Source organism: Serinus canaria, chromosome 1A, assembly GCF_022539315.1.
Source record: "Serinus canaria isolate serCan28SL12 chromosome 1A, serCan2020, whole genome shotgun sequence".
Classification (NCBI taxonomy): domain Eukaryota; kingdom Metazoa; phylum Chordata; class Aves; order Passeriformes; family Fringillidae; genus Serinus; species Serinus canaria.
The window spans coordinates 38,011,272-38,038,248 of NC_066314.1; the positions used below are offsets into that span (position 1 = coordinate 38,011,272).

At 35.3% G+C, this 26,977-nt stretch overlaps 1 protein-coding gene across 5 annotated transcripts in view; it reads right to left on the reverse strand.

Annotated features, from left to right (window-relative positions):
• PPP1R12A (protein phosphatase 1 regulatory subunit 12A) overlaps nt 1–26,977 on the reverse strand; it is a 114,198-nt gene that overhangs the window by 10,056 nt on the left and 77,165 nt on the right. For 4 of the 5 annotated variants that reach the window (XM_018910139.3, XM_009086704.4, XM_050970115.1 and 1 more), the window contains exons 9-23: nt 24,610–24,728; nt 21,826–22,041; nt 20,942–21,036; nt 19,833–19,955; nt 18,275–18,436; nt 17,656–17,832; nt 13,914–14,004; nt 12,280–12,477; nt 11,936–12,104; nt 9,797–9,915; nt 9,061–9,126; nt 5,900–5,916; nt 4,617–4,758; nt 3,866–3,970; nt 2,946–2,993 (exon numbers count right to left, since the gene is read on the reverse strand). In XM_018910139.3, coding sequence (XP_018765684.1) covers nt 2,946–2,993; nt 3,866–3,970; nt 4,617–4,758; nt 5,900–5,916; nt 9,061–9,126; nt 9,797–9,915; nt 11,936–12,104; nt 12,280–12,477; nt 13,914–14,004; nt 17,656–17,832; nt 18,275–18,436; nt 19,833–19,955; nt 20,942–21,036; nt 21,826–22,041; nt 24,610–24,728 — 1,847 coding nt within the window. The remainder of the gene's footprint in view (nt 1–2,945; nt 2,994–3,865; nt 3,971–4,616; nt 4,759–5,899; nt 5,917–9,060; nt 9,127–9,796; nt 9,916–11,935; nt 12,105–12,279; nt 12,478–13,913; nt 14,005–17,655; nt 17,833–18,274; nt 18,437–19,832; nt 19,956–20,941; nt 21,037–21,825; nt 22,042–24,609; nt 24,729–26,977) is intronic. The other variant, XM_018910140.3, reaches the window with a different exon arrangement.

Sequence of the window (26,977 nt, forward strand, 5' to 3'; positions counted from 1 at the left end):
TGCTTAACTAGCATGTTGAGCTTGTCTATTAGCAATAAAAACCAATTCACTAAATCTTTAACTGACTTTTTATGCTTCATATTATACAAAAGACACAAATAGACTGGTATAGGAATAACAGTCTTTGTAGAACTGTTTTGTTCCTATTATTTGAAGCTATGCTCCTCTTTTTCTTGAACTGCTTACTCTTTTAGGAACTGGTTTGAGGGATGCCAATGAAATAATGCACTGCAGTTTCACTGAGAAGATTTGCCAGTATTATTTGATTATTTCCTGGACTCAAAGAAAGCATTTGAAATCTATGAGGACTAAAATTTAATTATATAATTTCTCAACTCTCTATGGTCTGTCAAGGAACATTTGTAATTCACAAAAAAAAGATGAGACATACACAGATATACACAAATGAAAAACTGACCCCTCCAGAGCTATATAATTTTAAAGAAGTAAAACCAGATGTATATGCCTACATATATTTGTATATTCAATAATACAAAGAAATACACCTCTCTGCAATTTAAATTCCCAGCTGAAGAATTCTAAATCTGGGGAAAAATTGTTTAAAGGTTTCTCATCCAGACTGAAAACTCTAAGTTTGAGTTTTGGTTTTAAGTTTTATTACCACATCATACAAAATTCTGCAAAGGGCTGTTTGCATACTTGGCAGAGTGACAGGTTGTTTAAGAAACCCTAATTTTTGCTCATCACCATGACCTTGCACATGTGCTCTCATCTGTACCCCATCCCTGTGGAAATAGCCCCTTTCTGGTAAACAATTTTCAAATGAACAATATTCACAATGTATCACCAAGTCACATCATGGAAACCCACTTCTGAAGGGTGATTTTAAATAAAATTCAAAGCCAGTATTTTCTGAATTTTAATACTGTGCAAATCTAGGCTTAATACATATCCTTATTTTCTTCACTGAAAAGGTAGGTTTCAGCTGGAAAATGTCACAGTCCGAAGATGCCTTCAGCTCTTTCTCTGTTGGCCTTTTATTTCTTACAATTTTTCCTCACTACTTTACTTTTTCCCTCTCCTCTTCTCTATATAATTTATATAAAAATCTTTAGGTTTGTATTTTCTTTTAGTGAAGTCATATAATTGGAGAAGTATACTTAGAAAAGCTCTACAATCTCTTTTAATGTTTACATTTTTATTGTTACATTACACATTAAAAAGGTGGTTTCAAAATTATTTTTAAATGCTGAATTCAATAAGCTTATGTCTAGAGATCAGCTATTGATGACTAGCAACTGAGAATCCCATTTCAGTCACGTTCAAAGCGAAGCTTCAGATTTAAACAACAACAAAAAAAATACAATCATAAATAACTTCCTCATTTAAAATTCCTCTCTGAAAAATAGTGTGTAATTATAAACAAGATTCAGATGTACAAATTTTGTGTAAACCATGTTTCAGCCATACAGCACCAAAGTTACATACATACATCACTAAGTTAATTATTTTATCTACTAGATTTAATACTAGTACATATAGTACTAATACTAATTATTAGTACATTAGTACTAATACATTTAGGGAAAATAACATTTCTGAACATTTTGCTGTTGGACTGAACGTCTTAAAAAAAGAAGTGCAAGACTTTCTAAAAAAGCCAGTTGTTGTAACGCAATGGCCTGTTTTGGGAGAAAGCCAAGCAGTAATTTAACACTGAAATAATGTCCATCTATGCAGTACTCCATGCATTACCTATGAACCCACACAGTAATGGATGCAGCTACATCTATTAAATAATTAAATGTCCACTTGTGTGGCCATGCTAGCAAGCAAGAAACCAATTATCTGCTGCTGAAACCTTTCTACTGATGAAATCACTGTCCACACCTGGATGCAAAAAAATTAAAGAAATATGTGCTAAATGGCAGCAATAAAGTGCAGAGACTATCAAGATAAATATAATGAAACTTCAGGAAGTGCCTGAGAGTATTTCTACATCTCCACGTGCTTCTGTAAAATCTCTTTATATACTGGACAGTTTTGTGCAACTAAAACCTAAAATACTGGAAAATCAATACAAAAAGCTAGTGAATATTACATTTACCAGGGATTAATAAATGTTTACCACATCACTTCATATTGTCAAAGTTTAATTTTTTTTTCCAGTTTGTCTCCATTGTCTCACTCCAGGATCAAGGGAGAAGAAAAGAACACATGGTGTTCAGAGTCATGAAGGAAGCTAAGACCGCCACAAAATCAATGCACTTTGCTTTACACTGCCGTGAAACTAAATTTTTATAGGGCTGGATTTTAATTCGCACAAAATTACAGCCTAAAATTATCATAAAATAATTCCTGTAGTCTATCTCACATATGAATTCACTGCATGACTTCTTTCCCGTTCAATTTAGAATTGTCTCTGACTCTGATGCCCCTTCTTGCACTGCTTGCTCATTCTTCCACTTTCTTCCCTACCCCACGATCATATTCCTCTGGAAAAAGCTACAGTGCAAGGAAAGAGGCAGATAAAGGTAATTTTAAAACATTAGCAGGTTTAAGGTCCTATGTTTGTGAGGCAGAAACAGCTGTCTCATTACCAACAATAATCGGTGCCTCTGGAAAGCTCTGAAAAAATTAACTTCTCTGAATCTTGGAGGTAGAAGACGAGACACAATGAATCTGCTTAGCCCTCTGGAACACTGTTTTGGATGAGATGGAACAAGTAGCAGATCCCTGGAGGGTAGCAGAGTTTAGAAACTGGTTTTCACGAATGAACATGCAAACTAAAGGCAATTCCTAAGAGTAATTCCCATCTCACATTCATTGCCTCTTTGAAACCTAAAATCCCTAAATCCTCTAAAAAATGAAAATGATAAGAAAGGCTTCTGTTCGTACTAAAATATATCCAAACCAGGGGTTGCAAAACAAGCTGAAACAAAGCTTGAACTGGAGAATTTAAAAGTTCTTTGGCAGAAACTTACCCTTTTCTCCATTTCCAACAGTGATCTGTCAGCAAATCTTTCTTGTCTCTGAAACACAAAATTGATGAAGACATTGACATATGCTTTGACATAAAACAGAACTGAGGAAAAAAAACAATTAGACGTTTTAGTATTCTGTCTGAAGTATGTAATCGAAAACATTTTAAAGGGTGTTCAGGGAAGCAACACTGAAATAAAGAATAAGCTGGATTTATCATGCACTTCTTTTGTGACCATCCCTGTTATTTAATCACAACACAGCCTTTGGCTAACAGGAAAAACACAGTATTTCTATCTAAAAGTGTTACAAACCAGGCATCTTTTAAATGTTCTTCATTAACATTTGCAGGGTATGCATGAAAGACAACTGCATACAGGTAAATTGTGGTACATGTGATCCAACAATATGAAACATTCTACAGCAAGAGTAGACAAATTTAGACAAATCTAACTCCAGTGTATGTGTCTTGTAAAACTGTGTGCAGCACTGTTATCTGACAGCAGTTATTGGTAACAGGAATGCATTATTTGCTCTTCATTTCCAAGATAAAGTTATCTAACCAGCCAGGAAGAACTGGCAGGTTATGCCAATTTGCCAGCAGTCCTGACTGTCAGTTTGAACATAAGCTTAACAGTGTAGAAAGTGTTTACTCCTACCCTGCAAAAAAGTTGCATGCAGATACATGCGGGCAAAAACCACTACTACTTTAGTGGGCAGGAAGCAATCTCATACGTTTTGTTCACAGCTGAAGACCAGAATCCTGCATTCTTTTCTCTTCAGAAAGAGAGAAATTCTCCATTCCCATCTTTGGATAAAAAACAAACCTGATGCCTAGTGAAGAGCTGCCCATAGCCTGGGGTGCTTCTGGTTTATTATCTACATTGTTGGTTAAGCACATGCTTTTTTGTTTTATACAAACCTGAGTGGTCTTCTCCAACTGTAGCTTAAGATCTGTAAGTTCCATGTTGGTGTCATGTAACTGTGCTTTCAGTTTTTCGTTTTCAGCTAGAATCTGTTCATAAAGCTAAGAGAAAATATTTATTAAAAAATCAGATAATAGTGAGACTAGCCAAAAAACTTCAGAAGTATGACTGAAGCACATGTAAAATTAACAAATACACTAACAGTCTAAGAAGCAAAATAAAGATGTTGAAAATTACAAGCATGGTAAGTAACTGTTACTAAATATTTCTAGAAACAATCAGCTTTGTATAGGGAGCACACAACTTACCTTACACATAATCAAGCCACCTTTTTTCTTCAGATACCACAGAGTAAACATTTCAACAAACTCCTCCTCTATTTCAAAACGAGATCTAAACATATTTTTACCTTACATGTATGTAAGCTGGAAAACATATGCTGGAAAGTCTTCACATATGCATACATCAATTTTAATGATACTTTCTTATGATAAATACTATCAAATTATTTTTTTAAATTTGACTGTATCTTGGCTCCTCTGGATTTCTCCCTTGCCTTGAAAAGTACAAAAGCCAGAAGCTGTTTCATAATGTATATTTTTCCCCACTGTAGTGGTTGCTGTGCTTCTCCATTCAGCTAAGTTACTTAAGGCAGCATTTCGGATGCAATGTGAGACTACTTTCACACAATTTAAGAAAAGCAGTAATGAAATCCTATTTTTGCACCAAACTTATTGAATCAGATACCTTCTTAAAATCAGGGCTATCGTCTTTTTCTAGTCTACTGCAGTATGGTTTTCGATCTTCAAGATAACTCTGTGACCCTGTTCGCCCCTGCGCTGAATCGTAACGATCACCTGCAGACATGCTGAGCGATCCCGTATCGTATCTGTAAAAGAAAAGTTCTGATTTTTCTTTGCCTTTCTAGCCAAACTGAGACCCCTGACTGTATCACATGTTTCAAGTTTGCTGCTACCCAGTTGAAAACAACCAAATGCAATTAGGTATTTTTATTAGACTACCATTTTCTAATTTGATGCAAATTTCATTTTTACATTCTCCAGTACTTCAAGATTCTGGGTGAAAATGTTTTCAAATTGCTCAGTCTGCAGAGTAATGTATGCAGAGAAATATTTTAAATGTAATTAAATTATTTAATGCAAGCAAATATTTACACGTCTTAAAATACCTAAAAACTGGCTTAGATAGCTTAATTCTTCTTTATTTATAAAGAACATTATTTTTAAAAGTGTATTAGTTTAATTGAAGTGTTTTAACAGACACTAGATGAATGGCCTAGATGAATTTTAAGTTTTGTTGCAGCAACCAGGATTTCCAAAAGTATTTGTTAAGAATTCTACTATTTCAACAGAAACAGCTGATGAAACAAATCTTTAGCAGTCTTTATCCTAATAACTCAATAAAACCCTGTATCAATAAAGTTAAGAGTAATTTCACACTGTTCACTTTTCACTAATCAGGTGTTAGAGCAGTTTTACTTAACAGATTTTCACCAGATTTTCAGAATATAATAAAATTCAATAATTAAAGCTAATGGTCTGAAAAGAAATGAATTTTTTCTTACATTATCATTTACTTTTTAACAAATCTTAAGAAAGTATGTTTTTCAGGGACTGTATTTTTCTTGAGGTTACACAGAAAATTTTCATTAGGATATTCTAAAAGACAGGCAATAAGAATTTCTTGTCTTTTTTGTAAAAGCTGGATCCATGCGGAAAAATCTGTAGGGCACAGTACTGTGTCCACTATGTTCTATGAAATGCCCAGCCTGCCTTCAGAGTACTACAGATAGAGTTCAACAAATTCCCCTGCATGGAGTATTCCACCCACACAAAGCAAGACTGTAGCCTCGCAATCATACTTCATGCCAAACACAAATATCAACACAGCCTTTGAAAGCTCAATCCAACCACTGGATTAAAGCTGAATTTGTACATAAACAACTTAAAATGACAACATGTGGACAGCAAGTGTAACAATTCTAATTAATTTGTTAAAATTGCACATACCTTGAAAGGCTCTCACTCTATAAGGTGGGGAGAGGTAAAAAGAGAGAAAAAGAATGGATTTGTGAATAATTTAATTAAAATATATAACAATCTGTGAACAAATACAACTAATCAGTTAGGTCAAATGCACAGGCTATCCACCAGGTAGGTATTATCTGAACTGTGTCAAGCTTCAATTTTGTTATGTCCAAAAAAGAAAATAAATATGTGCTAGAATGCACTTGACAAAATGTCATTTACAAGGACATTAACATAACATAAGTCTGGAGTGTCCTAAACAGTGGAGTTATTTCAGCACTTGGTGCATTCTGGGTTTGCTTCCTTTTTATCAAAGGTGTCAGAACAGTGCTCCTCAAATTCAGTGTTCCTCAAATTCTTTCACTTCTTTAACATAGGTACAATGTTTTGAAAATAATGACTTCGTCTCAAAACAATATATTAAGATATAGGACTGCTGTTTCAACACAGTGTGACTGGAAACAAGTTACTACACCAACAACATAAGGAAGTACTTATTAGACTTAATTACAGTAAATTTTGTCCCTGTGGATTCACCTGGAATGAATGAACAAATTAATGAAAGTAATATAAAAAAACCCTCTCTTTAGTTGACAAGCAAAACTTAATTAAAAGTAATGACTTAAGACTGAGGGAGTGTCCTCTAAGTATTACATCAGTCATACAAACCTTCTGCCCCTTTGAGTGGTCAATACAAATTAATAATTTTTTCCAATTATTATTCCAATCCTGAGTGAAGACATTTCAGTCAAGAAACTCTACTGATGTATCATCACCTGGACATCCTCCAATGTTATTCACCTAGCAGTGTCTGAAGCCTTCCCCATAGGTGGTTTTCTAGAGGGGCTGAGGTGGCTTGCTTGATTTCCTTTTATAGAAGGAAACCGTATTTTTTCAGTGTACACAGGTAAACAGCCACACTCTTCACAATACACTCAATTTCTCCTTTGACACCTTGAAGTGTATTTACTGCACAGAGGATATTGAAGGTACATGCTATAGCCTAACCACTCCTAATAAAACATCACTATTTTCTGTCAAGAGCATGAATAATGCTGTGAATTAAGAGATTTTGTAGAAAACTGGGCAAACTGTTCTGGTGTTTCACCATAAAATCACTTGTGTTGGAAAAAACTTCCAAGATCACTGAGTCCAGCCTCTGACTGAACATCACCATGACAACTAAACCATTAAGCTCTCCTGCCCAGCTGTTTCTTGAATGCTTCCAGTGATGGGGACTCCACAGCCTCTCTGGGCAGCCTGTTCCAATGCTTAACTACCCTTTTCAGTGAGAAAATTCTTCCTGATGTCCAACCTGAACCTCCCTGGCTCAGCTTGAAGCCTTTTCCTTTTGTCCAGTCCCAAGCCCCACCTGGCTACAGCCTCCTTTCCAGGAGTTGGAGAGAGGTCTCTCCTGAGCCTCCTTTTCTCCAGGCTAAACAACCCCAGCTCTCTCAGCCACTCCTCACAGGACTTGTGCTCCAGACCCTTCCGCAGCCTTGTTGCCCTTTTCTGGCCATTCTCCAGCACCTCAATGCCTTTCTTGCAGTGTTGGGCTCAGAACCAGACACAGGACTCAAGGTGTGGCCTCACCAGTGCCAAGTACAGGGACACATTCCCTGCCCATGTCCTGCTGGCCGCACTGTTGCTGATCCAGGCCAGGATGCCATTGGCCTTCTCGCCTACCTGGGCACTGGCTCATGTTCAGCCACTGTCACCAGCATTGCCAGCTGCTTTATCCCTTGGACAGTTTCCAGCCACTCTGTCCCCAGCCTGTAGCACTGCATGGGGTGGTTGGGATCCAGGTGTAGGAGCCAGTACTTGGCCTTATTGAACCTCATCCAGCTGGCCTTGGCCTACTGATCCATCCTGTCCAGACCCCTCTGCAGAGCCTTCCTGCCCTCCAGCAGATCAACACTCCTGCCAAACTTAGTGTTACCTGCAAACTGACTGAGGGTGTCCTAGATCCCCTCAGCCAGGTCATAGGTGAAAGTATTGAACAGGACTGGCCCCAACACTGAACCCTGGAGAATTTCACTCATGATCAGGCACCAGCTGGATGGAATTCCATTCACCATCACTATCTGGGCCTAGGCATATAGCAAAAAGTGCACTTGTCCAAGAACTCTTGGTCAGTCAGTTCTGTAATTCCCCACCACCCCAGCCCAACACACTCACCCTTTTAATAATATTCAGATTTTGGGACTGATTTAGCACTATATCACTGTAATGTTATTAATTCTATCAAAAGCAACACACAGCATGCACTACCAAAATTAATATCTACAGAACAGATTATGAAGTAATAGCAGACCTAAGGATAATGATATGTACCACTGGAAGGGAAGGAAAGAGGACTATGCAGTTATGTTAATATGGCACAGAAATAAAAAAGAGAGCAAACAATAATGGCATAGAATGAGTCTCTTAACTAAAATATTTAACAGATGTGTAATGGAAGCTTTTACAAAAAAAGAAATATCACTTGAGTTTTATTCCTAAGTAATGAACATGATTCTGTAGTGTGCCACTCCAGGGTTTAGGTCAAAAGAAATACATTCTTCTTATAGCTCAGCTTACATAACTAATTCCCTTTTAACACCTCTTCATCCCACTGTCAAATAGCTTTCTGTTTTCAAGAACTTTTCCCATCAAATCAAGCCTATTATACTCTAACTTTTTATCAAGACCAATAGTACTCATTTAGGATATTCAGAAAACCATTTTGTTCACTGAAGAAATGACATACATCGTGCTCTTCAGCCTTCTATGTTTCCCTAAATTAACTTCACATATAATTTTTTAATTATAATAATGACAGCACTGGGTTTAATTTTCAAAGCTTTTAATTAGTGTGTGTAAGTAACTGGCTATATTTTATCTGAAAATAACAATGTAGGTGAAATAAAGATTTTGCTGGGTAGAAACTGAATGCTTGCTCCAGTAACCTGCTGCATCATGTCCCTGACCTGTGTGTCAAAAATCAAATCTACATCTTCTGGATGCTAATTCTACATAATCAGAATGGAAGTCAAAATGGTCAGTTATGGCCACTGTTGATATGTAAATTCAACTGTAACAAAAATTTTACAACAAAATGTATCTCTTAAAAGTTAATGAACAAATTATCTTTCTTAAATTACCTGAGTTTCTTTCTTATTTGTTCCTTCTTCTGAATCAGATTGGTGATCCTGTTCATTTTCATCACTCTGGTGAAAGAGGTAGGAGATGAAAAATAATTAAAATCGTTGAAAGCTTAGTAAGATTTTAATGCATATATTGACTCTTTGAATATGAAAATATAAGAGCAGCAGAATACTCCACAGATAATATACAGGACAGATGAAGAAAATTCTCAAACAGGTATATGTTTTCAGTACCAGAAGGAGATAAAGCAATTTTGCATCTGACACATGAAAATCTGGCTTTAACATTACATATGGATCCCGTGACAAAGAAAAGGGAAAAGGAATAGTCTGAAACATCAACTATAACCTTTTTAATCTGACAGCAGTTCTTTAAGTTGCTAAGTACATAGCAACTTGCAAAGTGCCAAATAAAGTCTCATTTTTCCAGCTTTGGTACGCATGCAATAGAAAAGATTTGTTCAATAATTTATTTCTTTTCCTTAGATTATGATTAATTCCTATTAAGTTATGGTTACTACAGTGTTCTAGAATTCTGCTTAGCAGTATCAGCTGAAAAAACTTTATTTTGATTTTGCTTCTGAAAGCATCAATCCAAAATCAAAGAATAATTAAATTGAAAAAAATATTTTTTTCTAGAACAGTGAGTTACATATTGTATTACGCTAAACAATCCTCTATTTTAAGAGTACACTATACACATTTCATTTTGCTACAAGGGAAGTTTACTTACATCCTGAGTCCAAAATGAAACTCCTGTAGATCGTCGTTTTTCTCTTGGTCTCCGTCTTTCCCTTATAGACTTAGGCTGTGACTTATCTTCTTCCTTTTCTTCTTCTTTTTTGCCCCCTTCTGTTAAGAACAACTTTCTCATTCACTGAATCATGACACAACCTAATTTTCTAATATATTTCTTCTCAGTCTTTAAAACGCTCACAATAAATTCTTTTTACATGAAATAAATTCACTGAAGAGCTTCTTACCACATACAGGGTTTGCTGCAACATACACTCCCCAGAACACACAGCTCTTAAATACTGTAAATATTAATTTCATCTCAGTCACCCAAACAAAATGTCTTAATGTAACAGTAATACAATAAAACTTGGATTTACAATTCAGTTTTCTAAACTGTCATGTAATAATTGAAACATCTGTATCAGCAGATGTCTAAAAGTACAAAAAAAGAGAAGGTAATCCTTTACTTTTCTTCTTCAAACAAGTTTGGTGTTTTTTTTTTTTTTTTGTTTTTTTTTTTTTTTTTTTTCATACATCAAGGATGCAGTATTAAAAAAAACCCCCTTTTACATCTTCTTAAGGCCTCCTTTTCACCACAGTCCCCTCCATTTCTGCTCTAAGGAAGAATAAATTGGGACCTCCTAGATTAAATTACTGCATTACAGATACACTTTTTCTTTAAAACAAATACAATGGCAATTCAAAATAGACACAACAACTCAGGATTGTGTTTGCTACCCTATGTGTTTACAAGCAACTTGTGCAAAAAAAACCATTAAAAAAACCTGCCCAAACCAAAGTTCTTTGCTTATTATAATGCAGTTTGTTCAGCCTGATGATCTTTTATTAAATAAAGAAACCACAGAATTGAGTCCAGATAAAAGAATCACTAATCGTTAACAACTATCATCACTTGTCTTCAGAGGTAAATAAACACTTTAGAGTGAAGCAAAAATTAAATAGGAAAGAAGGGAAATACATTTATGGTGCACATATGCCTTTCCAAATTTAATAAACTAGGATTTTACCTCTGGGATTTCAGATGGTAGTGTACTTCTCCTCCAAAAGTCATAACTTGAAAAAAAATAGAACTTCTGGTAGCTAATAGAAAAACCTAGTCTGAGTTTCCTAGAGTAAGCATGCGTTATGAAAGAATCATAATCCAAATTTCAGTTTATTTTAGGACAAAGGGAAAAAACTCAGAAAGCATATCCATGAAGCCTAGCCCAAATAACTTTCTCAAAAAACACCATTCTAGGAAACATGGCAATACTGCTATATAGTTCATGGAGATTTCATCAGTGGATCATTTTATTTGACCCTCTGTAGAACAAAATTATCAATTACAATCAGTAACCCTGAAGTTATTAATCAATAACTTGAATTAAAGTATTTCTCTCAAGTCAACAGCAGCAAGTCCAAAAATAGGAGATCACACTGTATGTTAACAGGCTCCTCATTTGACAGGTAAAGAATCAGGCACAAAATCTCTCAAAATTATAGCAGGGGACTCTCATTTGAAATTAAGGCAAAATCTCTGTGACATCAGAGAAGAACATTTTGTAATCTCTGTATTATGCATCTAATCCTCAGTTTAAGATTGCATAAACCAGTTAAAGCATGCAGAAGTATGGTTACATCTGAACTGCAAGGGGAAACATCCCCTTTCCTTTTTCAGCTGCTCGTACAACCCTGATAGGTCCTTAAAGAAATAAAGAATCATTCCAGTCCTTTAATGTGGAAGGACTGAAACAAACCCCTAGTTATTTAGCAATTATTTAATCAAGTAAAATTCCTTCTTAATACCTGCAAGTATTTAGACCTTGAAATATAGCATTTTATTACAATTGCTGGGTTAAAGTAGAAATTACAGCATTATGTGGGTATTTATGGGAGTATATTTGAAATTTCGGTGGCCTAACAATGGAAAAAAATCACATGGCTGCAAAACACCACCAAATACAGAAAATCTTTTTTCCTCTCTGAAAGTTTTGAAATTTCTTACAGAAGATTTGAGCAAGGTACATTCCCAGTGGTCTTACATATCTCGCCGCAATTTGAAATACCGCTAGGAATGTAAACTGCCCTTTGTCAACAAAAGAACAAAATACCCCTTCATAAACAGTACTCCTACCTCTCTCACTTTCCTTTGTTCCACTCCGAGAATAGGCAGAAGTTATACCTATAAGGCTGTTTGGTCTGTTTAGCTGACTTGAACTTGATAGAGAGCTAGTAGATGTGGAGAGCGAAGAGGTGGATGATGAAGAAGTTGAAGTTGAACTTGGTCTATAGCGATGATACGGCTATTCAACAGAAAAATGTCAGAATTAATTTACCAAGATTAACAAATACAAACCATGGGATACGAAAACATTTCACTACATAAATTATTCTTACAGTAACACAAAATTAAAATAATATTGTTGGAGTAAAGATTCATATAATTTCTCTACCTAAAGAGACTCATCATGAAAATACCTCTTCAACAGTTCGGGAATATCTTTGTCTATAGTCATCATCTTTAGTTTCAGATTCTTTCTTTTCTTCTTGTTTTTCTTTGTCTTGCTTTTCTTTCTCCTCCTTTTCTTTTTCTTCATTTTCCTGTTCTCTGGTTCGTGTGGGACGACTTCTTCCTATAGTTTTTTCAGCTTCCTGAAGATCTGTCAGTGTTACGCCCTGTGAAAACAGCAGTCAGCAAACACCATTTAAATGTAACATTAACATTAATGAAGATGATCACATTACATAAATATTTTAAAGAAAACATTCAACTTAAGAAAATTAAATCTATCTATTAAGAAATAAATTTTACCTGCATATTCTACCTATAAGCTTTCCTCTTGAATCTTGGAACCAAACATCCCTCTAATATGTAGCAAGTATTTGCTGTAATGTAATCTACCACAGACTCTCCAGCAAACCAATTTTTAGCTGAACTAGTAGGTACAGATTACATAGAAGATGTAATAATTCAGGAATCCAATAGATGCTTTTTATATGACTGTGAGCATACTAAACACTTCTGAAAAAACCCTAAAAATATAATACTCATATTTTCAGAAATGTTGATATTTTACAAATTAATTCCTTGCAACTGGATTTTTAGGTCAGCAACACTAAAAAGTCTCTTGTTATTTTTACGCTATAAACTAGTTTTGAAATAAGCTCAGAAAGCAAACAATTCTAAGAAGTCAACTTTTTTCTACTATATTTTCAGGTGATGTATCTTAGGGAGACATTGCTCAAAACACTTTGCAATCTACTCTTCAAAGTCAACTTTGCATCTTATGAGTTACTGAATTGCTTTGAATGTTGATAAAGTTTAATCCAGTAATTCCTGGTAGCTTCTTCACTGTAAGGATTCAGCACTAGTTAGCCTGTAGCCTGACCATCATTCAGGGCTCTGAGTTAGTACTATGAAGTAAAAGTAAGTCCCATACAATGAAGCTCTATCAAGCAGCACCGATCTCTCATTTGGAAAGCTAACCAGAAGTATATGAAGGGTTTAAAATTGCAAAGATTTGAAAGCAAAATCAGTAAGCAATGTACCTATGGACTCAGCCTAAAAACAAGTAAGGAAAATGGCTGGAGTATTTCTTTGTGCTGTTTTATTCAGGGACTATTTGCTAATTATTCTCAGTTTGCCAGCAGACAGTGGTTGGCAGATGTTCCACTGCCCAAAGAGTATTTGAGTACCATTAGAGATACTCTATTTGGCTCCTGCCACATTGGTCCCTGTGACAAAATTGTGCTAGTTGCTGATAGATATTGATAAAAACTGGGAAGAACTTCCAAATATATCAGTATGTAAACTAAGAGAGAGAAATTTTGCAAGGAGATATGCAGTTAGATACTAGATTATTAGCACATAATAAAAACCTCTCTTTTACTATTTTTCCTTCTCCAGAGAAATTAGATTAAAAGTAGTTTTTTCTATGTCATGAATCTTATTAGCTATCCATGTTGATCTGCTCAATCATATTATCTACAATAGCTCCTGCACTGAAAAAAAAAATTAGAAATGGATGCAAATGCAGTTTGCTATGCCTGTTTCTCAAGAATGATGTTATGGGTATGTTTTCAAAAATGTAGACGTTTTAGTAATACTATACCTGTGTAGATCTTCTAGACTGTCTTGCTTGCCTGGATCTAGCTTTTCTTTGGGACTCGGACTCTTCATCCCGTACTGGAGTGAGGTATGATCTAAAGAGTTAATTACAAACAAAATTGGCACATGATAATTTCTGCACAAATTTATTAAATGGTCAACCCTCCCCTCCCCACCACGGCAGACTGAAAATCAAGACAGTCAGAAGAAAATATTTAACTATACAGGATAGGTTACATTTTAGACATTTCATTAACATCATACTGATCTACTTATTCATTGAGACAGCAGCTTTAGAACTCAATTAAAATACACACTTTTCCTACTTAATTTACACATCTTACCATTTCCTATAAATTTAACTTCAGCTCTTTTGGTATATCAGTGCTCCACTAACACAGGGGTAGAAGACCTCAGAGATTCAGCCAGTTAGACATTTATATATCAAATATGTATATGTATTGACTTTTAACAAAACTTATAAGCTTTCATAAAAGCCAAATGTACTGTTATGCAGAAAACCTAATTATATCATCCATTTCACCAGAAATAAAGAATCCCTGAGGAGGTGGTTACCATATTTTCACATTAATCATCCTTGCTTTGAGTAATCAAAACCCTTTTGAAAAAAATAAGCTTAAAAATAAATTTTCCTGAAACCCACAGAAGTCCTGCAGAATAAGCAGGTAATTGTAATCAAAGATAAAAGGCTACTAGAGTAGACATACAAAGTCTGGACTCTTTTTAAGAAATTCTTTAATCCAGATAATAGGTAAAAAAACAACAGGACATAGATGCATGCACAGATGCATATATTTGTATATATGTAAACCCATAATTAAAAAACTTAAAAGATTTTAATGCATTTGTTGATTTTCTAAGGCAGAATACTCTGGGAAGCTGCTATAATTTCACACAGTTTTTGAATCCTTAAATTGGCTAAAAATTAAAAAGAAGTGACAAAAAAGATTTGAATAAAGTGAAATCAAAAGGTTGCTAAAAGGCTGCTTAAAACCTCTCTGAGCTTCTTTTGATCAGATTATGTAATATTTTCTGATTGTCTCTCTTTATATATCATTAGTTAATAATAGTCAAGAGTCACTGGATAAGGATTCAATAATTTGCTAGTGATTATGCCATCATTTATTAACACCTAAATAATTTATGTATGGAAAGAGCAGTTTGCTCACCTAATAATATATTTAGGAGCCTTAGCACATAGTAAAAAGAGTTCTGAAACAATCATAAGATTTAAAAAACTTCATTTACACAGACCTATGGATTACAACCTATGCTCGACCCCATTAAAATACTTACAACTAACTGCTGTACTTAAAAATGTTGAAACAAATCCCATCTTATGGTGCATCTTTAAAAACCTACACTATGTAAATTTGATTTCCTTATCCAGGTCTCTTGCAAGCAGAATTTTTGACTGACCTTCCTTATCCCAAAAACTCTAGGCCGTTAGGCTGCTTTAGTTAACCTGACCTGAACCTCCATCGACCTAGGAGGGCTTGACTGCAGAGCAGGTGCAACCTTCAGGGCTTAAAACTGCTACAAACTGTTTCCCATAACTTTCTTTTTAGTAACTGCTGTACCTACTCCTGCCTTCCAATAAGTCTTAAATACTTTAAAATGCACTGAGAGAAAATGAGCAGTCTCAACTTTTGAGGTGCACATTGTACCTACGGTCAAGAGTAGAAAGTGCTCTTCCCTAGCATCCCTTGCATGTGCCACACAGCGCTACCTATGCTGCAATGTTCACGATACAAAGACTTAGGGACTCAAGTCTGTAATTTCCTTCCCTGTTTCTCTAAACCAATCCTAAAAATCAAATTAAGAGTATAGCTTCTTCAGCTGTTCCAAAAGAATGCACCATTATGTGCTTCATCAATAAAGTACTTTATATCTTCACTTTCAACTATCTTTGAAATAGTCTTCCAAACATACTTTCTAAATATACAATTTCAGTTGATAAGCACAGATTAACTGACTTCATTACTTAAGAAAATATAAAACATGTAATATTTCATATACATTTTTTTATTTCATGTGCATAGAAACATATGTAGATACCTAGACAAATATATATATCTATCTGTACACATACAGATATATAAATATGCTTGCACTCATATTTAGAGCACAACATTCTCAAATGCATGCAGCAATTATTCCAATTTTGATTTCTAAGATTCATGGAAATATTAATATGCCATCAAGAATGCATCTGCAACAGTATATTACACAATCAGCCCAGTCAGAGAAAACACAGCATTTCAGGCCAACTGGAGGTATCTAAAACATATGTAGTATATGCACATTCGTATACACACACTGGTGAGGGCAAACGAGACAGCAGAAGCCTAATTCTAATTTTCCTTGCCTTTCTAGCTAAATAAGATAGATATAGCTATCTATCTAGATATAAGACTGAAACAGCATTTGAATTTTAGAATTTGAACTACTCTGAATTACTTTCAAGAAAATGAACAAACGTTTTGTTGGTTATACTTTTCATTTGTTAGGTTTGGTTCAAATTTCACTACTGAAAATGCAGGTTCTGACTACTGTGGTTATTGAAATGGATTGTTAGCACATATGGACCCTTTCTGAATCATGTTGGGGAACAATAAAAACATAATCCACTTATCATAGAAGTTTCTTCATCTCAGTAGGGTAGGAAGGAAGACTACAGAAAACAGACTACCCTAATTAGGCCTCTATAAGGAATCTTTAAATGCTACTGCCTTAAGTGAAGCAAAAGAATACAGTTTTCTCCTGTAATAAGGAACAGCTTCATTTTTCCGTGAACATACAGAGATACACATATCTAGCACTGATACAGAAAGTACATTTTGAACCTACTACAGGAGCAACACACAAATCTGAACTTGCAGCAGGAGGGTTAAAGGATAAACATTTATAAGTACCCAGAAAAAGAAGAACAAAGGAAAGCTAACATGAATTAACAATCTTTTGAAATCTTATTTTTGCTTCCATAAATAGAAGGAAACAACTCTTTATGGAAACAAATATGCACCAATCTTAACTCATCCTTCATATAACTGTAAACAGAAAAAACCACCATATTCTTAAAATAAGATTTACATCAGCTTCTTACTCATTCTTCATTCTGAACATCTCTTAAAGCATTTCATTTAACATTGTATGACTGTGCTTCAAGTAGAAGAGACCCTAAATCATGCAATGAAATAAACAGAATGTGTTGGGTTCAATACTCTCTTCTCCAATAATGTCAGGCATACAAAATGATTGAAAAAATGCTATGCTGTGACTTCTTAGCATACTGCCAAGGACACAGTACCTCAGACTGCAGCAATGTAGTTGTAGTAATTAATTATTGATTGACTGATCATTTAATTATTTTTAATTCAGTGTTTTTACAGAGTTGGATTACTAATAATTGCAATACTAATAATATTTCTAAGAGGACTCATTTAATCTGTTAAGATAAATATAAATCTGAAAATACCACACACTATATGAGAACCCAAGGCCAGTCAAAAACATATCAAAGTTTAAATTTCATTAATGGTCTCTATTAGAACTAAGCTCTTACATAAACTGAGGTACCAGTTGTTTCAATGCACAGCAAGAAAACAACATTGCTTTAAACACCATATTGTTCAAATCTGTAGTAACCAACACATTCCTTTAAATAATAAAAAAAAATATAACTTTTGGGTAAGAGCAACATTACTCTTAGGACCTTTACACACCTCCGTCTCTCCCTGACCTCTGATGTTGAGGACACAGTGCCAGAAGTAGCTGTAGTCATGGCTGTAGTAGTGGCTGCAGCATTTACAACAGATGGTGCAACAGGAACGGTCACTGCTGTAGGAACACTGTCCTTTTCTTTCTCAGTACTATCCTCAGCCCACAAACGATTTGAGGTACTACAGCATAACAAGCAGCAACACAAAAAGAGAGAAAAGGAAACAGCTAAACAATGAAAGCACTTTACTAAACAACTAATAACACGTACATTGAGGGATGGATTTTTTTTTTAAGAAGCAAAGTGAGAAAGGTCTCTACTATGAAAGCTCAGCTTGAGCTATTAAATTGAATAAATGAAGAATTACCAGTTCACAATAACTGAACTTTTATTCTTCAGACCCTTCTAACATTTGATTTATTCTTTTATACTGACATGGTTTTCATGTTACAGTAGAAAGCCATTCACAATTTTTGAGCCAAATTGTGTAAAATCAAAACAAATTTAAGAGTAGAGTGAAAAAATCCAGAGCCCCAGGATCTACTAAACAAGAACGCATGCACATACGTAAGCACACAGTAGACCTGACAAAAAAAGGGGACAAAATGTCCTGGTGCCATTACCTGCTTTGTACACCTGCTGAAGTAGAACCCGTTGTACTCTTCGTAGTAGTGTTTGTGCTGGCAGGCAGCGTTTTCTGAGGACCAGCAGAAGAGGTAACTGTTGATGCAGTACTTGGAACATTAGAACTTATCAAATCATCTTGTCTTCTACCAAAGGAGCCACTGAAGGAGAGACATGTACAATGACCGCATTTATTACTTATATTTACTCATTAAAATATCACCAAGCTGTGAATGATCTAATAAATTTCCGCCAATGCAATCTGTGCCTCAATTGAGTCTTGGAAACTTCTGGTGCAAAAGAAGCATTTTTTCCATTGTTTCCTTGGCTAGGACTTTTAATTTATGATTTTGGAGGGCAGCAGAATTGTCCCTTAGTCCCGACCATTTCTTCACCAAAGAGGATAAAGAATGGAATCTCACTCATTTATGTAAAAATGTCTTGATCACATCTACTAAAGCATTCATATAGGGCCCCCAATGTCCCATTTTTAAACTGCTGTTTCACCCACACTGAATACCTCAGAAAATGCAGAACCTTATTGCACAGCTTGTCAGGAAAGAAATGTCATCAGTATCACTCCTCTTATAATTTGAAAGCAATTAAATATACTGTCCCATTTTAAAAAAATCTTTAATCATTCCCAGGAAGAATAAGCTCCCACTCAGGTTTCTCCCTTGCTCTTCAAGCTATAAAGCAGACTCAGTGGTTTACAAGAAATAAATATGCATTATGCCGTATGAGACAGCCTGGTTACTGATAACATCAATGTCAAGACTCAAAAAAATGCCAAGTATGTATCACGTACATCAGCAGCATGTAACAGTATACCAGTATGCAGCTTAGTTATTTGACTCTCTTCCTTGATCTATTCATTTTAGCTATTTATTGCCTCACTAATTACAATGAAGAATTTGACTCAAATAGCTACATTGAAACTACACAATACAGCAAAGTTAATCATGTACTATATGTGCAGCATATGATTCTTCCTGAGAAAATTCTGCAAATTAGGAACCAGCACACCTGAGAACTATTCTTGTATAATTTACAAGAATTTTCATAATCTACTTTGCATTCAAGTGAGTTTTATGTATTCTATGATGCTGATACTCAACACAGGTATGGCTATAATTTACAATTAAGGACAGAAGTCCAATAGCTCCAAGACTGTCATGCAATAACCAGAATTCAACACTAGAGATAGTGTTTTCCTCCTTTTCATAAACCAAGCAAAAATATATCTATTGCAACATTTAAAATAATTATCTTTGACTACTGAACTCATCTGGAAAGCATCAAATGAACCCCAAACTGAAATAAATCACAGGAAAAAAGAAAGCATCTAACTTTAATTACATAGTTTAAAATCAGCACAACCACTGCATCAGCATACAACTGCATGTTTAAAACCAGCACAATCACTGCAATACACACTTTGCAATTATTATGAACATGGCAACATATCACCAATCAGTTTTAAACTGTCCTTGCAAAATGGTTCAGTACATGCTAACTTTTAAGCCTATTTTGATAAAAAAGGAGTAAATCCCACACCTTCTCTGATAACTTGTGTTTAATGATGTAGGACCTTCATTCAAACTGTTTTTCTTGACATCTTCCTCCCATTTTCTCCTGGTGTAGGAACTGCCACCACGTATTGAACTAGCAGACGAATCCCTGTAAAAGAAATTTTAGTTTAGCAAACTCACATTAAAGAAGGCTTTTCCTGATGTGAGTTGAGCAGGAGCTTTGAATTAAAATCCTAGATAACACAATTAAAATAAACATAACTGAATAAGGAATAAAATTGCTTTTATGGACAATCATTTTCAAGCCTCTGTGAAAAGATACTACATTCATACTAACACAATTAGAAATATAAGAAGAAAGCAGCATCAAAAGAAAACTGCTAAAGACGATTTAATCAACATTAAATCAATTGTTGCTTTTTATCTGTGGTCATTGCCAGCGTTGTTTTTCTTAAAAAGGAACAAGATGTTTTTCTGTTTGCTCCTGAGATTATCCAGTGCAATAGGGGAAATCTACTTGGCTTTTTTAATGATTTGATGGCATTTTTCATTCTTTGATGCTATAAGAAATTTAAAAGCTGGCAAGCCTGTAGAAGTCATGCTACTCTAAGATCAGCATAACTAGGCTTGCAGTAGCCATTCCTGAGGGGTCTGATATGTATCACTAGCCGACATGACTTCAGTCATAAGGAATTTCCAGGCTGTTGTTGCAGTTTATAGGAGCAAGGAATGACCTTGCAAAAAGCTAATTAGAAAAACTATCCCAAAAACTAACATACAAAAACTGCATCTCTAATACAAATATCAGCTCAAGATTTGAAGTTCAGGTAATAGGAAGAATAAAACATGTGTTTCACAGAATTATATATAAGGCGATCAGGTGTACAAGGCAAAATAAAACAAAACTTTGAAAAGATGTATTCTATGTTCAGATACCTTTGGCCATCATAATGTACCTCTTTTTGCATGAAAATCTCTGTTAGCACTTCTGCAGTTGGAAATGGTTTTCTGCATAATCTATACAGCCAGACAATGCTATAAATCAGCAATGTTTTAAAACATGAAAGTTTGTCAGTCACTCTAAAATCTTATTTAACTTTTATATTAAAAAAAAATATGTAACTTCATAGTCACCTGTTTTCTTTTTCATCAATGTCAGAGGTACTGGCCAGGCGTTTTGGTATTGTAGGTGCAACATACGCAAGTCGAGTTCCTTTTCCATCTTTCTCCTGAAAGACATTAGTTTGTTGTTAATTGTGACTATTATTGATTATCTTGTCTGGGAAAGCATCATTATATCAACTCCGGCCATGTTTATTGTGACCCGATTATACAAATGAGTTTAAAGCTTTAGTTAAATATCATAAAAGACTAAAACAGGAGAAGGAGACTGCTAATGTCTCCATTCTAGTGACGCTAGTGACTTATTTCTCTTTTTTCTGCTTTGCTACAGTACACTTCCAACAGTGATGCCTGAAGGTAACTGGTTCAGTATTTTTATATAGCACAGTACATTATTATTCTTAATCTTTAAATCATATAAACATTTGAATTTGAGACATAAGCACAAGTTTTATTTTGTTCAGCTACCTGAACAACACTTGGTTTAGCATATCTATCTTTCGTTACAGAACCAATTTTTGAAAATAAAAAGTCACTACAAAATGAAAATGAATACAAAAGATACTTCTTTCATTTATAAGATTCTTTAGCATAATTCTCCAAGTGATGCAAATGCTATTAAATCTCTCATGTCCCCAAATTGTAAAAATGACTACTAGGTTTGTAACTCCTAAAAAGGAATAAAATGCCAGAGCTATGTACCAGATCACCAGACACTGAAGGAGCATATTACACTTCGAGAGATACTTTAAAGAAGCTCTGTAATTTAACTTTTTAGAATTTTAGCAAAGAACACATGTGTACTACAATCTCACTTCTATAATACATCATTAACATCTATACTAAGAAAGGTATATGAATTCCTCAAAATGTTGTTTTGTCCTGAAAATTATTACCTTTTCTTTGTTGTCCAGCGAAGAGGAAAGTCTAGGACTTGATGCAGAACGCATAACACCTGCAGAGTCCTTTTCTTTCTGAGCTTCTTTGGAAGCAGTAATCTCTGCAAGTGCACCATAACTACCAGTTTTTCTAAGACCCAACCTCCATGAAGCAGGAGATTCATCTTTCCTCTCTTCATCTTTGGGAGAAACCTTGGTTGTAGATGTTGGAAACTACAAAATACATGAAAATTAATTTACATCATTAATTTGCATTATCCGTGGTAATTCACGATCCTTGCAAAGATTTGAGAAGACAACTGTTTTTAATAATTGTAAGTGCTGAATTTGTAGGGAAGTTGTAGTGAGAGGCAACCTATGCACTTTCCTCTTGAATTAGTCAACGAGATCAGAAATGTAAGACCGGTCAAGGAATACCACTTATAAAAGTTAGCTTACAAAAACCCACACTTTGTAATACACGCTGTGAACTTGAGATAAAAACTTAAAAAACATGCAAATCTGGTATTAACATTTTGATTAAATATGTTATTTTGCAACCTGTACATAAACCTGAGCACACAAGAACCTCACCATAGATTTTTCACCCTTATTGGGCACAAGAACAATGCCAGTTTTGCGCAAGCCCTGCCTCCATGATGCAGGATCTACTGACTCCACGACAGGCATGATAGGAGGAATGAAATCATACTAAAGCCAATTAAGACAAGACAAAGATGAAGATTGAAAGAAAGGAAGAGAAACCAAATGTTGTTTTAACACCATATAGTTTGTTCCTAGGTTTATATTAAGTAACTCTTCATTACAACACAAAAATACCAAAAAGCAGTAACACTTAAAACCATAGTAACAGATTACAACTAAATGTAACACAGCATGGTTAGCTCATTCAGAAACAGAATTACAGCTTGGATAGAAAAGAACAACAAAGCCTGTGACCTTACAAGGTCTGTGGCCTAAATCTTCACACTGTTGAGAATACTGGAAGATTCACACTAACATACCCCTCATCTTCTTACCATGTATCATTCATACCCCTGAATCACATCCCACGCTGGTATGGCTACCCTTCCAGACTTGCCTTACCTTCAGTACCTGCAGCCACAGAGCAGCATTACTGAAAGCAAGGCAGACTGAAGGAAACCTGACTTTAGCTTAGTATACTGCATCTTACCCCTTGGTTTGGCTATCTCTGATGTAAAAGCAGAAGTGCAGCTACAGTAGATCAGATGGTGCTGACCCAAAAAGTAAAGTGCAAGTGTAGGTGCAAGATCACACACAGAGTGCTGCTTTTACCGCCTGGGTAAAAACAGTTTAAAGCATTTTTGTTTATTCACAGGAGCTGTAACTGCTCCTTTAGATCACAAGTACCTGCTATGTTACAAGATAATAATTTTGATATAAAGTGCATTTATTTTGTAGCTACGGAAGGCCCTGAGCTTTTCACATTGTAATAGGAATATAACTACAGTTTATTTTTAGCCTGCACTTTTTACCTAGAAGACCAAAATATAAACCATTAATTTCTGCATAACAGAATCAGAAGTGTATTGATGATTTATAAAAGCTTGTATTTAGGTTAAAAGCAAGCTTATTTCCTCTCTTATAAAAATACTCCCCCGTATCATTAAATCACATACCTGCACCTGTTACATTAAAGTATATTTTGTAAGATGACTCACTATTAGATTCTATTGTGAATATGAAAGTACAACCCCAGTAAGCTCCCAGGAGCAAAATACACTTTACAGTATTCTCCTAGTAGTATGTCTTTTCTCTCATGCAGTATGTCACGGTTACCACTTCTGAACACACTTTTCAGATGCATCAGTACAGGGTTACACTTTGATGGTGATGCAGGAAAGTTGTAATGTACAGTTGTAATGTACATTTGTCATTCATTACAACTTTCCTGTACAGGAAAGTTGTAATGAATGACAAATAAAGATTTACTGGCCTACTATCCAGTTTGCTCTGATATTCTAAAAGTTTGACTTCTGACTATGCATTCTTATCTACTGTAATTTTTTCCCCCAGGCACACCTATCTTCCCCAGACCAAGTAAAGCTCAAGTTCATCCAAGCTAACTTTTCCTGTAAACTTACAAGTTGTAAAAGCTTCCAGCAAGCAATATGGCTTTACTAGGTGTGACTTTGAGTGAGCTATGCATTGAATAAATCATGTGTCACTATTATCTAGCTCTTCCATGAGGTCCTAACCATATTAAAACAGGGATTAGACTCACAATTTTTTACTTCTTATTTCAGGTATAATTTTCAACTTTTGTGCCAAAGCACTAGCTGAATACTTCAAGGGACTCCCAAAAGTCACACAGTCATGCCTGCCTCCCTTGAATTAAGTGCATCAGAAATACAGGCACAGAGAGACACGAGAACTGTAGCTTCTAGAAATTCTGGAGGAGTTTGACATAGAATACGCTTTCAAAAGATAAAGTTTAGTTTCAGAAAATACATGAAGTCCACTCACTGTGCAACAGAATTTTTATTTTTCAGAAGGATTTTACATTCAGCTATTTCATAGTTCTGTATTTTAGGTTCCTTTGCAGAATGAAAGCCATTCAAAATTTAAAAAAAAAATAACAGTTTCTGGGGAAGAATAGAAAGTATTTTAAGAATCATCTGTGCATATTTTTATCAATTCACCGGTTAGCCAAATTTACTACTTACAGTAGAATCAAAAAATAAATACTTACACAGAAAAAAAGAATGAGAAAATATAAGATTATGAAATAATAGAAAATAAAAAGGTATTTTCTTTTACCTTCTTAACAGGTGATGTAGGTGCCCCTTGGCCACCAGCTACTGAGGCTGCCATCACAGCTGATGCTGATTGCGTACTTGTGGTATTTGCATTATTAGCTGCCAAGGTTTTGGTCTTATCTGCAAAATATTTACAAGATTTAATCTTCATTCTTCATTCACAATTTCATCACCTTTACAACACCGAACTGAATTTTTATCTAAGACATTTGACTTAACTTTATGACCAGCATTTTATTATTTTTTCCTCAGTGTTTTCTCCCTCACTCCCAATTTACATCTTAGCTAGGTTCACCTTGTTTTCCTAATAAGCTGTGCATGCAACAATTTTTTTGTATTCATCAGGTGTTACCACTCGGAGATGCAGAGACAGAGCTATGGAATCATTTAGGTTCAAAGTGGCTCAGGAGATCACCTATTTCACCCATCTTCTCAAAGGAGGGTCAATACTTCCTATGAATCAGGTTGCTCATGGCTTTGATGAGTCACATCTTGGAAACCTCTGGAGACAGAGATCTCAGTCTCCCCACACAGCCTGTATATTTTAGCAGCTAATGACCATATAAACTGAAACAGCAGGAGGTATGTTAGCATCTCATCTGATCTCATTAATGCATATGAGTATCTCAAAGGCAGGTGTCAAGGATGGTGTCAGACTCTTCTTGGTGCTGTCCAGTGACAAGACAAGGAGCAATAGCCATAAACTAAAATACAAGAAGTTCCACCTCAACATGAGGAAGAACACTGAGGGGGGCAGAGCACTGGAAGAGGCTGCCCAGGGAGGTTGTGGAATCTCCCTCTCTGGAGACATTCAAAACCTACCTGGATCTTTTGTGTGTAACCTGCTTTAGGTCACCCTGCCTTGGCAGAGGAAGTTGGACTTGATGATTTCCACAGCTCCCTTCCTACCCTGACTATCCTTTGATTCTGTGATTCTGGACCAGTTAATTCAAACTACAGAAGGCAGATGCCAATTCAAAGTCAAACCTTTATTCTCTGATAACTATGCGTGTTTGAGATCAAGGAAATAATTAACTGCACAGAGAAGCACATCAGGAATTCTGAACCAGAATGAGCTGAGGCAGGGACTTGCCTTCCAGAGCACAAATTTTCCATTTGCTTCATTCGTTCTTTGTCTCTTGTTTTTCTTACCAACATTTCATTATCTACCTACCTAATCTCTTCTGCTTTGTCCTAACTCCCTCCTCTGTCCACGGTTCATGAACCTTAACCCTTATACAAACTCAGAGAAAATGTCATGATTGAGATCCAACAACTGCTGCCACTGCTCTTGCCTGAGTTTCATAATGTTACACCTTGCTTCTGTTTCATGTGTTCGAACTGCACATTCTTCAGGCTTGGATGTTGCCTCCTATTTATTAGTGCAGCATGAAGCAACATGGAGTTCAATCCCCACTGGTTTTGGCCCTGCTATAGACATATCTCTCCATCTATGTGATCCATACAGCCTAGGAGCAATTAATTTAGAAAGCATACAAGATTTTCATGCACTGTTCTCACAACCAACATTTAAATTCAATAAAATACTGATATGCAATTAGAAGTCGCGTAATCCACAGTACTGTTACACACTTGTTTTAGTTATGGACATAGTTGAACAGATGCTTTGAATGTTAGTTACACAGTAAACAAATACAAATATAAATAGCTTACATGCCCTATATGGAAAGTTCTTTTTAAACACTAGTGAAAAAAAATGGTGGTAAAATTCTAGGTTATAAAAAGCTGAACGAGGCAATGTGGACTGACAGTACAATTTGAGATGATGCACAGGCAGATCTAATAGAAAATTGTAAATAATACATCTTTAAAATACACAGAAATGATACCTTAAGTTTTAGCTTTCATTTTTCCACGTTCTGTACTGCATTAATATATAACTCTGAACTTCATATAAAGTGTTAGCAAGTTCTCCTCACAGTTAAGTTAGACATAACAATCCTTTTCCAGCCCGAGAACCAAGAACATCATTGTAGCTTCAGGCCCAAAAGTTATAAACAACAGTGAATTGAGAAGAGCAATCCGGGAGGATGGGACTTCATAACCTGAAGCTGTGATTGGACAATTAACCCCAATATGTAAATGGACCAAAACTTATAAAAGTGTAAAACCTCATGACCCATCGTCCATCTTGGGTGTAGCCTTGGCCAGGCTCTTGTACTGCCCAAGGTGTATCCTTTGAAGGCCTTTAATAAAAACCTACTTTATTCCTTTAACACTGTCTAGCCTCTGTTCTTCAAAACATCAGAAAAAGTTATCAGGAGTGAAAGCATGGAAGGAGAAAAATGAATTTTTCACAACTAAAATAATAATGGATTTTTCACATCTGAAATAATTTCTGAAATTAT